Here is a 14,409-nt window from a genome sequence, read left to right as displayed (position 1 = left end):
GGGGTTTTTCTTGTGTTTGGTTTCCAATTCCTGTATCTTATGCAAGAGTAGTAAAAGTTGTTTTTCCCGTTCTTGTTTGATATGTGCCCCATGCTTGATCAGGACTCCCCTAATTACGGATTTGTGGGCTTCCCAGAGTATCCCTGGGTCACAATTGTCGGTGTCGTTGGTTTGAAAATATTGGTTCAGTTCTTTTGTAATGTCTGTCAGCACCGTAGGGGTCTGTAATAGGCTTTCATTAAGCCTCCAAAACTTTGCCTTAGCTGTGGAGGTCTGTGAGAGAGTGTAGCGCATTGTAATGGGTGCATGGTTCGACCAGGTGATATTTCCTATCACTGGGTCATGTGCCGCCTCAAGTTGGCCATGTGGTACCAAGAAATAATCGATACGGGAGTATATTTTGTGAGGGGATGAGTAGAATGTGTAATCTCTCTCCCCAGCGTGGTGAAGTCTCCATATGTCTATTAGTTGGGCTTCATGGAGTTCTCTAGTGATGCGTTTGTGTATACTGTTGCGGAGAGATGAGGTACCAGAGGATGTGTCCACCATGGGGTTGAGGGGTACGTTAAAGTCACCTCCTAGAATAAAATGCCCTTCGGCAAAATCCATCAGGAGGGTCAGTGTATTGTGTAGGAAAGTATCTTGTCTGTCATTTGGTGCGTAAACCGTAGCTAGCATCACCAGCACCTCTCCTATTAGCCCCTTAGTGAACACATACCGCCCCTCAGTGTCTATTTTAGTGTCACGGGAGGTCCAAGGTAATTTTCCTGCAAGGAGTATAGATACACCCTTAGATTTTGCTGTTGGATTTGTGGCATGGTAAGTGGTCTGGAAGTAACGTTTTTTCAGACAAGGTGGTGTGCCTGTTTTGAAGTGCGTTTCCTGAATGAACGCTATATCTGCTCTAGATCTTTTAAGATCATTCAAGAGCATACGGCGCTTTTCAAGCACATTTAGCCCCTTGGCATTCAGTGAAAAAATATTAACGTGATCCATCACGACCCGTGTCCGGGGGGGGGCTATAGGTAGGGAAGGGTTAGGGTCGGTGTGGGATAGTAAGAAGTGGAGGAAGTAGAGAAGGGGGATAGGGTAGAAAAGGGAGAGCAAGAGAGCTCTAAAAAAGAGTAGAGTGGACAATAAGTGCTATAAATTGTCCTAACTAGTACTAATTGCAATGAAACACAATCCGGCTATCACTGGGCAGGTGTTTCGGCCTATTGGGGATGAGGTTAGACTTCGGCCCCACCTAGCCCCCCCAACCCTAAGGTACAACTTTGGCATGTATATTGTATGAAAACAGAAAAACAACATATAAATAAGCAAGCAAACAGGCGATAACTTAAACATACACACATATGTAGAACACGCATATCCCCAGTATTAACTTATTGAACAGATTTATTTATTGTGACCCATCTTCCAACTTCAGTTGAGAAAACTTTGGTTGCGACGTGGGCAGACCTGATCTCTTGGAAATAGCCAGTGTGCCTTTATCTCCTCGGAAAGGGGGATCTAGCCCAACTTTGTAGAAACATAACCACGCCTCTCCGGGGATAAACCAGAGGGAGCGCGAGAACTTGTCTTTGTGGCTCATAAAGCCACCCATCCAGCCCCTTCTCCCGTTGAGGGACTTTCTTTCCCTTCTTCGCACAACCCAATCCGAGATGGCCTCCCGGGTGACACCTATGACTCCAGAGTTCCCCAAGTATAGCCCAAAGTGCCATTCTCATTACGCATTGTACATTCACCAGTTTATTATCTAAAAGGAGAGATCATCTTCCATATACATCGGGCATTCACACCGTGGGGGTAGGTCAGTGGGTTTCTAAAAAGTATGTAGTAATTAGTATTTTCACCGCAGCTGTCCCCTCCCCCCACCCCGCAGCGTGAATGAGAGGAGGAGGCGGCCAATTATTCCAGAAAAAATTAAGATATTAAAACCCTTCCCGTAGCGTATCTAATGGTCCACTTTGTCCCAGTCCCCCACGGTGAACAGACCTTCGCATGGCAGTAAAATAACCTGTTTGGAACAAACAACTGTTATGTGTAAAATTTTCTGCAAACCCGTGCCTGATCATTTGGATCGCGAGTTTTCCCCCTAATTATGTACAAGCACATGGATCATGAGACCAGGTTATCTAGATCAGTGTTTCTCAACTCCAGTCCTCAAGGCGCCCCAACAGGTCATGTTTTCAGGATTTCCATTATTTTGCACAGGTGATTTGATCAGTTTCACTTCCTTAGTAATTACCAAAGCCGTTTCGTCTGAGGGAAATCCTGAAAACATGACCTGTTGGGGCGCCTTGAGGACTGGAGTTGAGAAACACTGATCTTGATCATAATATGCAAGTGTCCCCCATCACAAACGTGTTCGTGAGCCCTCCACAACCCACTGATCATGTCTTTCCTAACTAGCTTCGTTTTCTGAGTGCCTTTGGTCAATCTGTAGTGTGATACAAAGAGAGTTCCAGTTCAGGAGTGCCCTTATGGGTCTGTGGCGATTAACGTGGGGGGGAGGATGCCTCCGCTGTGTGTCTACCCCAGAGGTCGGTTTCAAATGGCCACATCATCAGACGGAGGCTTAAGGGAACATCCGCACAGTTGTTGATAGGAGGAAGATCTCTAGAATGAATATTGACTTGTTTCAAAAAGAAGTGAATGAATGGAATAAACCTGGAAGCAATATTCTCCATGTGATAAGGAAAAGCTCATTATCATGATTAGAACTACAATGAGCAAGTGCACAATGTATAAGCAGTTGTGCACGCTGGAGAACGCAGATGCGCCTGTGTGCAACACACATCTTTAACAAGCTAAAACGTGTGCGCCCTGTCAGGCGAGGATGAAATGGTGAGTTTTGACAATGAGCATGTGCAGTTGAGTAAGCTGAAAGAAGGTTGTAAAAAGGCTTGATTAGTTGTAAGACAGATCTACATGTTCTGGACAGAATTTGTGCATTTAAACAATATTATATACATACTTTTTAGCCTGGTAACAGAAGATGGTAAACTGTAGTAAAGTTATCCACAGTATTCAGACAAAAATGTAGATTATTACATTGGCTGCGCTTGCTAATGGTAGGCGCGAAGGATAGCGCAAGTGCGCAATAGCGCTTCCTATGTAAATATGGTTTGGTGCATATAAGTGCACCATAATTTTTGATAACTGTCTTGAGTCCCGTTTTCTGTGCAATTGCTCCAATTTCTCCACTGCACCACAGGCGCAGGTCTTTAGTAAATCACCCCCAGTGTCTCTTAACTGGACTTTTTTTTTTGTCTTTCTAAAGAACAATCTTCCACTCTTCACAATCACGCCTTATTCATATGATCAGTTTTCAGCAGCACTATTTTCAAGGATGAAGCACGCAAAGGGCAAAATTAGAACCAAAATATCTGATGAGCACCTTTAGAATTCATTGAGAATTGCTACTACATCCATTCAACCAGATAATGATGGGTTAGTTTAGCAAAAACAGTGCCAAATATTGCACTAGTTTTATGTTGCCCTCTTTTACTTTCATATTAAAAAATATTACAAAAAAATTAAGTTTTATTACTCAGGTACATTATTTATATCAGTGATCGCTGCCTTGTGATCTGCCCGCCTTTTTTCTGCTCATCAGATATCCTTATTAATAGTGTATTTTATGTGTGGCCCAAGACAATTCCTCTTCTTTCAATGTGGCCCAGGAAGGTCAAAAGGTTGGACACTCCTGGTCTAATGGATGGCAAAGAAATAAACACCAGTATTACCTGTGGGCTCCATGCAGTGATTTTTCTCCCATTTTTGGCATGCATGCCTTGTTCTGGGCTTTATGCCTATTTTTTTTTTGTGGGGAGAGACAAATCATGATATTACATTTTTGCAATTTTAAAGACTAATAGGAAAGCTGTTGTTAAAAAAATTAATCAGGGTATGATGGGCACATCTGTTAGGAGAGGGTTCTTTTAATGTGACTTCAAGGAAGACCTAAAAGAATAAGTGCACTTTGTCTGAATGGGTCTGTGTATATGTAATAAACCTATAGTTTAGCTGAGAGTCCAGAGCATAGAGACAAAATTGGGAGGTATAAGGATTACACGCAGCTCCCAGGGACACTTTTTTCCCTAGATAGTATCCTGAAATCAGGGACTTTTCCTAGAAATCAGGGAGGTCCAGGCACCCTACTCTATGCAGCACTCCCTATGCTTTCTCTTTCAAAGCTAAAGCACATTATCAATATGGCTGCTGTAACCTTACCCTTTTAGGCTAACCCTAATGCCTCACAGAAGACGTCTATTCAGACGAAACATACAGGCAGGGCAAGAAATAGTGGTGATGTTGAGATGCTTGTGAGGGTGTAGGACGGATGTTATTTTTCCAATGCCTGTATTCACTGATCTGTTTAAATTAGATTTTTTATAAATTCCCTGTTTTAATCTGGACTCTGTGCGATGAGTTTTCCTTTTCTCGTTTGATTGATGGTTTGATTGGCATCTGTGGCTACCCTGAGAGCTCTATCCCTGGCTTGTTTTCACCAACAGTTTCCATGAGAAGGTTGGATGAGCTGAGAACTCACAGATGCGAATATAGACCTTGAAAGGTCTTTGGATCTGGTAAGAAGATATTTTTTCCTCACTTGTCTGAGCACCGGGTGTTGCACTGAATTTGAAGGATTTTGCACATTTCATTACTGTATGGGCTTTGGTGCTTTTTGGTGTTCCTTTAATCTAATGTTTAACTAATATTTAGTCGTGTTTTCACATGACATCGTAATACTTTTTTTATATATATAACACGTGTTGCATAATTAAAAAAAGTAAATGTGTCAGAATCTTCACAAAGTGACCTTACAAACTTTACTATTGTTCCGATTAATGGGAGTCAGCTAGAAATAATTGAAATTGGCAATTAATGTACGATTTTACATTTCGACCATAGATAGATTTTAAGTGGTAATCAAGTTGACTTTTGGAATAAAAAACAAAACAAAGTTTTGCAAGTAATGTATATACAGTACATGTTTTCCTCTTTTCATTCATTGGTCAGAACCTCTAGATCCAAAACCATGATCCTCTCTTGGATATGAGGAGAGAGCTCAGCTGCATGGGAAAGTAAAACATTCTATGTAGAAGGATATCAGATGAAATCAAAATACATTTTTATATATATATATCATTGTGGGTTGGTTTGTCCTTTCCCGTTCCCTGTTCTGTAGGCCATGGGGCAGGATGCATGACTTATGACTCATAACCAGATGATCTGTTGACTCTTGTAACCTCATAATAAATGTATTTTAGGGGTCACTGACTTGTAACCATATATTTTATACCAATACATCATTTACTAACCACTCCCCCCTCCCCTCTTTCTATTGGTAAGTTGAACCATATATAAGTTGTATACGCACCTAATAAAGGTAGACATTTTACGAATGCACAACCTGCTTCTCGTTTCATTCAGTGTCTCTAGATATCTGAGGGCCCTGTTGGTGTACCTATAGAAGGGTGGTCGTCCAGAATACCTTCTATTTCCTTTCAACTAGTATATATCTCTGGAGACAATCTCCCTCTCCTTGTTAGCATAGAGACAGAGGGTTGGATAAACTTTACATCCAATAACATCAGGCACAGGTACATTCAAACTTTTCAACACATCTATAAACAAAATCTGGGCATGCAGCCTACAACTAATGGTACTGAAACATTTAACCTTTCAACAACTATTTCAAACAGTAAGGCCCCTTTCACACTTATACGACTTGTCCCAAACTGCAAAATCGTATGACAAGTCATTCTCCATGATTTGCAATGACTACCATTCATATTGGCATGACTGACTTGAAAGTAGTCCCTGCACTACTTTGGTCCAACTTCTATGCGAGTTGTACTTCATAGACCTCAATGTTAAACCCTGAAGTAGCATGCAAATCGTGCCTGAATAATATAGACACGACTTCAGTACGACTTTTTAAGCACAAGCCTGGCTCGCTGATTGGGAAAGGAAAACTTTTTTTTCCTTTCCTGATGAGCGACAGGCAGTGCTGACAGCTGTCTGGTATGAATCCAGAGGGGGAACGCCGCGCCAAGTTTTAAATGAAAAAACCGGCGTGGGTTCCCCCCCAGGGGCATACCAGGCCTAATAAATTATTTTAAAAACCCGTGTACTGTGTTTTTTATTGACGCTTTTTTCCCTAGGTGAATGGGTAGGGGTACTATGTACCCCGTACTCATTCACATAGGGTGGGGGGCCGGGATCTGGGGGCTCCCTTATTAAAGGGGGCTCCCGGATTCCGATAAGCCCCCCGCCCATAGACCCCGACAACCAACGGCCAAGGGCCTGGTATGATTTGTCGCAGACCCCGACAACCTAAGGGCCTGGTATGCCCCTGGGGGGGAACCCACGCCAGTTTTTTTATTTAAAACTTGGCGCGGAGTTCCCCCTTAGGATTCATACCAACTACTGTATGTTTTCATTTGTTAATGCCAAAAACGTGGCAAAGTCGTACAAAGTAGTACTGCTCCCAAATCGCGGTAAAATCGCGGCTGCATCGCGCGACTTTGAAGTCGTATAAGTGTGAAAGGGGCCTAACTGGGCGTGCAGACCACTTGTGCCTGCACACAGTTCAAATGTCCAATGTCAGTGTTCTAAACATAGTGTAAACAACCTGGCTGGTTGAGGGGTAAAATGAAATGTTGAGTCCGGTGTGGTTGCACTGAGTCTGATTAGTGCAGACCAGACTGGGCTTCTCGGGTCACCCTGTGCCCCTAATAGACACAGGGTGACTAACACATAAGAGGGGCCCGGGGAGCTGGAAAAGGAGTTTCCTGACCCCTCTAAGGTAAGCTGGGTTCCACGTGCCCCCCGCCCAAAGTGACTCTCGTCACAGTACTGTAATTATTTTACTAAAAAAAAATCTTAGTACCTTTTCATATACAGCTGCCACATGACCTAGATCTCTCCCAGCCTGTCTGCAGGGATACATAAGCAGAAGGAGCTTCTAGTCCTCTGCTGCTGATCACATGTTCAAAATAAAAAAACAGCCTTTGGAATACAGAATAAAAAAAATTATATCAAGTACACTGTATATTTGAAATGAAATATTTATTATTTTTTGGCAATAACATGGTGTGGGCTGATTTCTGCCAGTCACAGGCTGTGTCATGCTCCTCCAGCCTGTGTCTAAGAAGAAGAGGAAGGTGCAGCCTCCACCAATCAAGATGTAATATCCCACATCCATTGTATTTAGCTGGTTGGTGGGCATGGAGGAGGAGGGAGGGAGGGAGTGGACTGTCAGTTCAGAACGCGGTGACGTAAAACACCAACGCCGGGACTATAAACGGGACAGTAGCCAATAGCTTTCGCCTTTTAATTTATTCTCAGCATGCGTGGCACTTTGTGCGTCGGATTTGTGTACACATGATCGGAATTTAACCGATCAGATTTTGTTGTTGGAAAATTTTATAGCCTGCTCTCAAACTTTGTGTGTCGGAAATTCCGACGGAAAAAGTCCGATGGAGCCCACACATGATCGGAATTTCCGACAACACAATCCGATCGCACTTTTTTCGTCGGAAAATCCGACCGCGTGTACAGGGCTTAAAGTGGGGTTCCACCCAAAAAAAAAAAACTACATGAAAAATCCAAAAAAAAAATACAAAAAAACATTTTTTCCCTCGTAGTCTGGTGACATCACTTCCGTCTCGGCACAGGAAGGGCTCAGCTCTGCTCCCTCCCTCCCAGGTGACTCACGCATGCGCAGTGGGTGCCAGGCTGTGAAGCCACAGCCCGACGCCCACAGTTGCAATGCTGGCGCCGCCGAACGGAGGGGGAGACGAGCGGGGCTTCGATCCCCTGCATTTCTGGACCCAGGGACAGGTAAGTGTCCAATTAAAAGTCAGCAGCTGCAGTATTTGTAGCTGCTGACTTTTAATTTTTTTTTTTTTTTGACTGGCCCTCCTCTTTAAGTGTAGCAATATGGTTACATTTAATGAAGGTACAACATTTAGCAACTTATTGCTACACTTATGCCCTGTACACACGGTCGGACATTGATCGGACATTCCGACAACAAAATCCATGGATTTTTTCCGACGGATGTTGGCTCAAACTTGTCTTGCATACACACGGTCGGACAAAGTTGTCAGAAAATCCGATCATTCTGAACGTGGTGACATAAAACATGTACGTCGGGACTATAAACGGGTCGGTAGCCAATAGCTTTCGTCTCTTAATTTATTCTGAGCATGCTGGCACTTTGTCCGTCGGATTTGTGTACACACAATCAGGATTTTCTGACAACGGATTTTGTTGTCGGAAAATTTTATATCCTGCTCTCAAACTTTGTGTGTCGGAAATTCCTATGCAAAATGTGTGATGGAGCCTACACACGGTCGGAATTTCAGACAACAAGGTCCTATCACACATTTTCCGTCGGAAAATCCGACCGTGTGTACAGGGCATTAGAGTTGCCTTTCTTCTCTTTTATACCCTGTAAAAAAATGCTTTGCTATACAAGTGCTTTGGATTACAAGCATGTTTCTGGAACGAATTATGCTCACAAAAGCAAGGTTTTACTGTATTATGTTTTCTTTTGAGCCAGGGAATGCCCGAAGGCTCTGTTTTGTAAAGTACTTTTTCTAAAACTAATAAAAACTATTGAAAAACAAACAAAAAAAAAACTTTGGGATTTTCATTCACTTTCGGTGATAGCGGTAAACATGACAAATAGAGTGGGTGAATCTCCCCAACGGGGGCACAGACAGCAATAAAAATGTGACATATGATCTATTCCCTCTACCTTCTTTCCAAAACTGAAAAAAGGTTTACCTTTAATGTTAATTTAAATAATAATAATAATTAGTACAAAAAAAAGTCATTAGTAATTAGTCCAGAGACCATTCTCCCTTGAAATCAAAGGCTGAAATGGTAAGAAGGCTGTGCAATGCAGAAAGAAATATTGGGATTTTATTACCCAGTGAGCCCCGTGAAATTTCCAAGGAAAATGGCCAATTTGCTCATCAGTCTATAATGTTTTTGGACTTAGCAAAAAAATCTATAAAATTGAGATAATAATTTAATAGACTGCCGTGATTGTCAGATGACACATGATTGTTGTATTTATTGTTGATGTGTTGCTATTTCCATATCTTATCGGGATCAGTTTGGTCTTTGATCTCAGTTAAAGAGGCATTTATTGCAATCTGTTAATCAACAAATCTACAATTTTCTGATATGATTAGCAGGTATAATGAGTAACCAATCATATGACTGATAGGGAAAAAATATTTAGGGAAAATTATACTATGGTTTTAGTCAGTATTTATTTTAAATGATTAATATGTTGATTATTCAGAGTGAATCTGGGGATTTTAATGAACTCAGATTAGGGCCTGGTTCACACTAGTGCGAATTCAGATGCAACTTGAGTCACACAGAATTGCATGACAATAGAAATCACAGCGCTTTTAATGGTGCCCGTTCGTAACAATGCGACTCTATGCAGTGTACTTTAAAAAAATTGTTCCTCTACTACTTTACTTTTATTAACAGTATGATTTTGGCCTCATAGAATACGCAAGCCACATCCAAAATGCAACCAATTAGTGACAAAGTTGCACTACATAATCACACTAGAAATCCCATCAAAATTGGATCACAGCAGGATAACTAAACCCAAGTACAAAAATGTAATATTTTGCAGTTTACTAGTCCATAAGTGTGGTGGCAGCCCACCCTCTTGCCCCAAAGCTTTTCTACATACTGAGACCTTATAGAGATTTAGAGTTTTGGGAAGAGAGGGTGGGCTGTAAAAGCTTCCTTAGCAGTAGATGTAGCTAGTGATGCCTTATGATGGGTAAATCCTCCTAGATGGTTTCCTCGGTGCCAGTAATAAGGGTAAAAAGAAGATCCCAGATAGTGTAGTAACGTTTGGTAAAAGGTTTATTCCTGCGTTACTTCCGGTTTGAGCGATAGGCAAAACCGGAAGTGACGCAGGAATACAAGCTCGCTGCTCGTAGATTGCTTGTTTATGAGCTTAATTCAAAAAAGTGAGTGTATGAGCCACAATTTTATTTTAATAAACCTTTTACCAAACGTTACTACACTATCCGGGATCTTCCTTTTACCTTTATTACTGGCACCGAGGAAACCATCTAGGAAGACTTACCCATCATAAGGCATCAAAAGCTAGTAGGGGTGCAACGGATCGTTGCCGATCCGTGATCCGTACGGATCACCCTCCGCGGATCGGCACACCCGCGATCCGCGGAGCACTCTGCGTCCTCAGCCATAGGAAAGGCCGTGGCTTCGGCCTAGCTCTGGAGCGGCGGCCATCTTGGTATACCCGGAAGCGGCTGCTGTCTCGACAGGAAGTGATGTTTCGTCGCCGCCATCTTGCTACACCCCACACTCCTGCACAGTACAATAATGATAGAGTGAGAAGGGGACAAGCGGACATCTTGTTACACCCACCGGAGTTTTAGATTTAAAAGCCATTTTCAACACAAAACCGAGCTTATATGCATAAATACAGTATTTGTAGATCGGACAGACTGTTTAGATGTTAGATTTTAAAAGCAACAGCAAACCTGCTGACCTTACATGGTTGCTAATGTGACAGAACACCTCTGATTTTCACATTTAACATTAAATGTGTTGAAAATAGCTTTTAAATGTAAAACTCCGGTGGGTGTAACAAGATTTGTGTGTTTTTTTTTTTTTTTTTTTGGCTGATCCGAAAATGATCCGATCCGTGACTCTGACTTGAGGATCGATCCGATCCCTGAGATTTTTGATCCATTGCACCCCTAAAAGCTAGATCTACTCCTAAGGCTTTTACAGCCCACCCTCTCTTCCCAAAACTCTATAAGGTCTAAGTATGTAGAAAAGCTTTGGGGAAAGAGGGTGGGCTGCCACCACACTGGAGAGGGACCACCAGAAAACCCCCGGAGGCCGTCTGAAGAATCCGTTCTAGTTCAATGCTGTTACCTTGCAGCAGTAAGGTGAGAGGCGAGCGAACACTGAGGTGTCACTGTATTGGACTGGCTAGGCATCAGCCATTTAATCACTGGTTATGGTGAAGGGCATCATCACCTACACATCATCTTTCGATTGCTATATGAACTATTTTTTTCTGATTGCCACTTGTGCCTAAGGTGACACATGGGACATTTTAAGTGTACTGCACTGTATGGCACCTTTGTTTTTTTCCGCACATTAAGTTTTTGACCTATTTACTGTGCAATCTATATTGTTTTATCAAGTTACTGTGGGAATATTTATAGATTTGTACACATTGTTTGCCATCTGCACTTGCAATTTATATTTAAGATTTTCCACGCATTTGCAAATTTACCATAAGAATATTGTGGGTATAATATTTATATTTACATTTTTACATATCGATTGTCACTTGCACCTTATGCTGTAGACCTTTTCATCTTTACTAGTCATCCTGCCGCGCAGCACCACCACCATACAATGAGTAATTTCTGCCTCTTAGATAAGTAACCACTGAAACTATGATCTTTTAAGCTATCTGTAAAGACCACAAATGTAATGAACATTCTTCCTAGTGATCATCACAATGTATTCTAAACTGTAGATATAGTAATTATAAGCAGGGGTTACCTGAGACCAGCAAGTTATTTCAAGGGTTCCTCCATGTTTATTCAGTTTGTTCGAACAGTACCTCAGTAGCTGAAAATCCTGCTTTACTACTTAATGGAAATTGCAGCCAGTGCTTGCCTGGTCCCTGTGAACACCCACTCATTCCTACCCACTGCATCCTTCTTTGGCCAGCAATGTCATTCATATCCTCCTCAATAGTTGGGCAAAGGCAGCATGAAGGGGAAGGGCTACACAGGAACCATGATTGCTATGGTTGCAATTTTCTATGTACGGTACCTCGCGATTTTAAGCTTCTGGGGCGCTCTACAAAAAATATGGAAACAGGAGTATACACCTAGAGGTGCCTTGAACCTGAGAAGGAATTTGTTATGCTTTGGGTTTACTTGTATATTACATTTGGGATGACTATGTGGTTGACCATACAAAGTATCAGACAAATAAACAAAAATGCGATTTTTGTTTGGAATCAGTTTATTTCAGGCCATTCAGGAAGATCTTTTATATAACATTATACATTAGTTACAAACACAGTTAGAATGTTTCAGTTTTAACTGAATTTTTGCCTTTTTTAATGTACATCACAATAGATAAAATAATGCCCAAGACAGAAGTGAGTAGCAGGGCAAACTCCACGTACAAGGCAGTGGAGGCATCTTTCATAGAGATGTCCAATCCCAGGAAACTGACAGATTCTGTTTTCTTGGTGGGTTCTGGGCTGCCGCCTGCCTGAGTATTCCTGGTGGTGCTGCTGGTGCTTGATGTGCTGGTGGTTGTATCTGCAGAGCAAAACAAGATCTTTAGTAAGAAGCTTAGCTATTCTTTAAAAAATATTTTTCAAGCTGATTTGTCCTTATGTCGAGTGACCTACAGCCATATTATACAACTCCCCGATCCCCACTGCTGACTATTTAAAAACTGCAATTCAGGTGCTGATAAACCTACAAGTGGCATAATCTCCCTGCATTCTACGGACTTGATCCTTCCAGCTGCTTCCTGTTTTCATCCACGGCAAGGGGATGGATTTGGATGAGTCCGAGGCGCAGATTTGCTGCTCAGGCAGCCAATCAATCAGCAGCCACACTTGCCACACTGGCAAGCATGCTTACATGTTATCAGAACAGATAACCCTAGTATAAAAAAGTGGCAGACGACTTAGCCAAGTATTTCCAGGCTGCACAATTGGCACAGCTAATAAGATTTCATACACAGAAGTCCTTTCCTTTATGGATAAAATTGGAGTCTTCTCTTCACCCATCCAGAAAGATTAGTCACTTGATGTGTTGGCTAAGGGCAGACCTGTTATCCTCCGTCCAACTCGATCCTTTTTGCTCAATTTATGGGATAGGTTGTTGACTACCTATAAATTCAGATCCATGAATAGCCTCCTATTCCCACAACTCCCGCTTTCACCCTGGGCCTAACTCCACAAAACTTTAACTGGTTGACCAACAAGAGCTTGTTGCAAATTGCAGATTTATGTGACAAAAGGGGCATCGTGTAAAAACAATTCTTGCAGTACAAGTATCAGCTACCTTCTACAGAATTTTTTTGATATACTCAGATAGCACATTTTTTAAGGTCTTTAAAAAGTAATTCTGACCTGACCACTTTTACATCAAAATAACACCTATGCAGGAATTATGACAAGCTGCAGGGCTATATATATAAGATTTACACCATACTCACCTCTACATCTACCAAGTTGCCTTAAATGGAGAAATTGGAGCGAGATATGGGTGAGATACTTGAGCTGGATGACTGGTACAAGCTGGCACAGTGTACCTTCAGGACCTATATTAAACCTCCGTCATAGAAACCAATTATAAAGTGATGTTGAGATGGTATGTGGCAGTGTTTCTCAACCTTTTTTAAGTCAAGGCACCCTTTAAAATTATGGACAGTCTTGAGGCACCCATTCTGAAATGTAAACACTATTCTAATTGTTTTACATAATACAGCAACATTCACATACGTAGGAGACCCAAAGTTAGAGGTGCAAACTGGTATTGACTAGTTTTCCAATGTTTCTCTTCTTCCTCAGTTTTTCTCCATCACTCAGCTAATGTGACCCCAAAGCAGATGGAGAGAGGCAGGGGAGGGTCAAACAAGGACGCTATACAGGCGACTGACATCCTCCTTATCAACTGATGATGTCATTGGTCAGTTGATAAGTCATTGGTGGTATCCTATGTCCCGGGGGGCTTCTCCACACTGTTTCAGAGGGTGTGGCCAGGAGGGTACACCACTCCAGATTTGATGGACATGCCCGAAACGATTTTGGACACGACTATACAACCTTATCTACTCTCTCGCTCAAGTGAATCTTAAGAAGCACCCGTCAACAAGCATTATAATGCCACCTAGTGGGTAAGCCCCGGAGACATACGAGGAGGGTCACCTCTATGTTAGTGGAATGACAGACCTCAGCTGATGTAATGGTACCCAGAAGCTCTTTAACTGCTTTCCTTGACCACCAAAAACGTCTTGTCTTTTTCTCTTGCTTGTATTGTATGGGAAACATTTTATATTACTTGATGTGTTCAATGAAACGTATATCACGTTGTACTGTTCTTGAAATATAAATAATACGAATTTTTGGAAATGAAGAAAGTGACAGACATACAGTACATTGAAAAACCCTATAATAAATCTGCCCCCTCCTTTTCCCCCATTCAATTAAAAGGAGACATTAATGAGGAATGTTTACTTCTCACCTGCCCAGGAAATGAGAAGTGTTCAGGTCTATGTGACAGCAGAAAGGGGTCTAGATCTAAGAGGTCCCATTTATCTATTAAAAGT

General features: G+C 41.9%; 1 protein-coding gene across 1 annotated transcript in view; it reads right to left on the bottom strand.

Annotated features, from left to right (window-relative positions):
- Nucleotides 1–12,074: 12,074 nt before the first annotated feature.
- LOC141147132 (lactase/phlorizin hydrolase-like) overlaps nucleotides 12,075–14,409 on the bottom strand; it is a 75,507-nt gene continuing 73,172 nt past the window's right edge. Inside the window, exon 17 of the mRNA XM_073634260.1 lies at nucleotides 12,075–12,386. Coding sequence (XP_073490361.1) covers nucleotides 12,142–12,386 — 245 coding nt within the window. The 3' untranslated portion in view covers nucleotides 12,075–12,141. The remainder of the gene's footprint in view (nucleotides 12,387–14,409) is intronic.

Source organism: Aquarana catesbeiana, linkage group LG06, assembly GCF_042186555.1.
Source record: "Aquarana catesbeiana isolate 2022-GZ linkage group LG06, ASM4218655v1, whole genome shotgun sequence".
NCBI lineage: Eukaryota > Metazoa > Chordata > Amphibia > Anura > Ranidae > Aquarana > Aquarana catesbeiana.
This window is presented reverse-complemented; position numbering and strand designations above follow the sequence as displayed.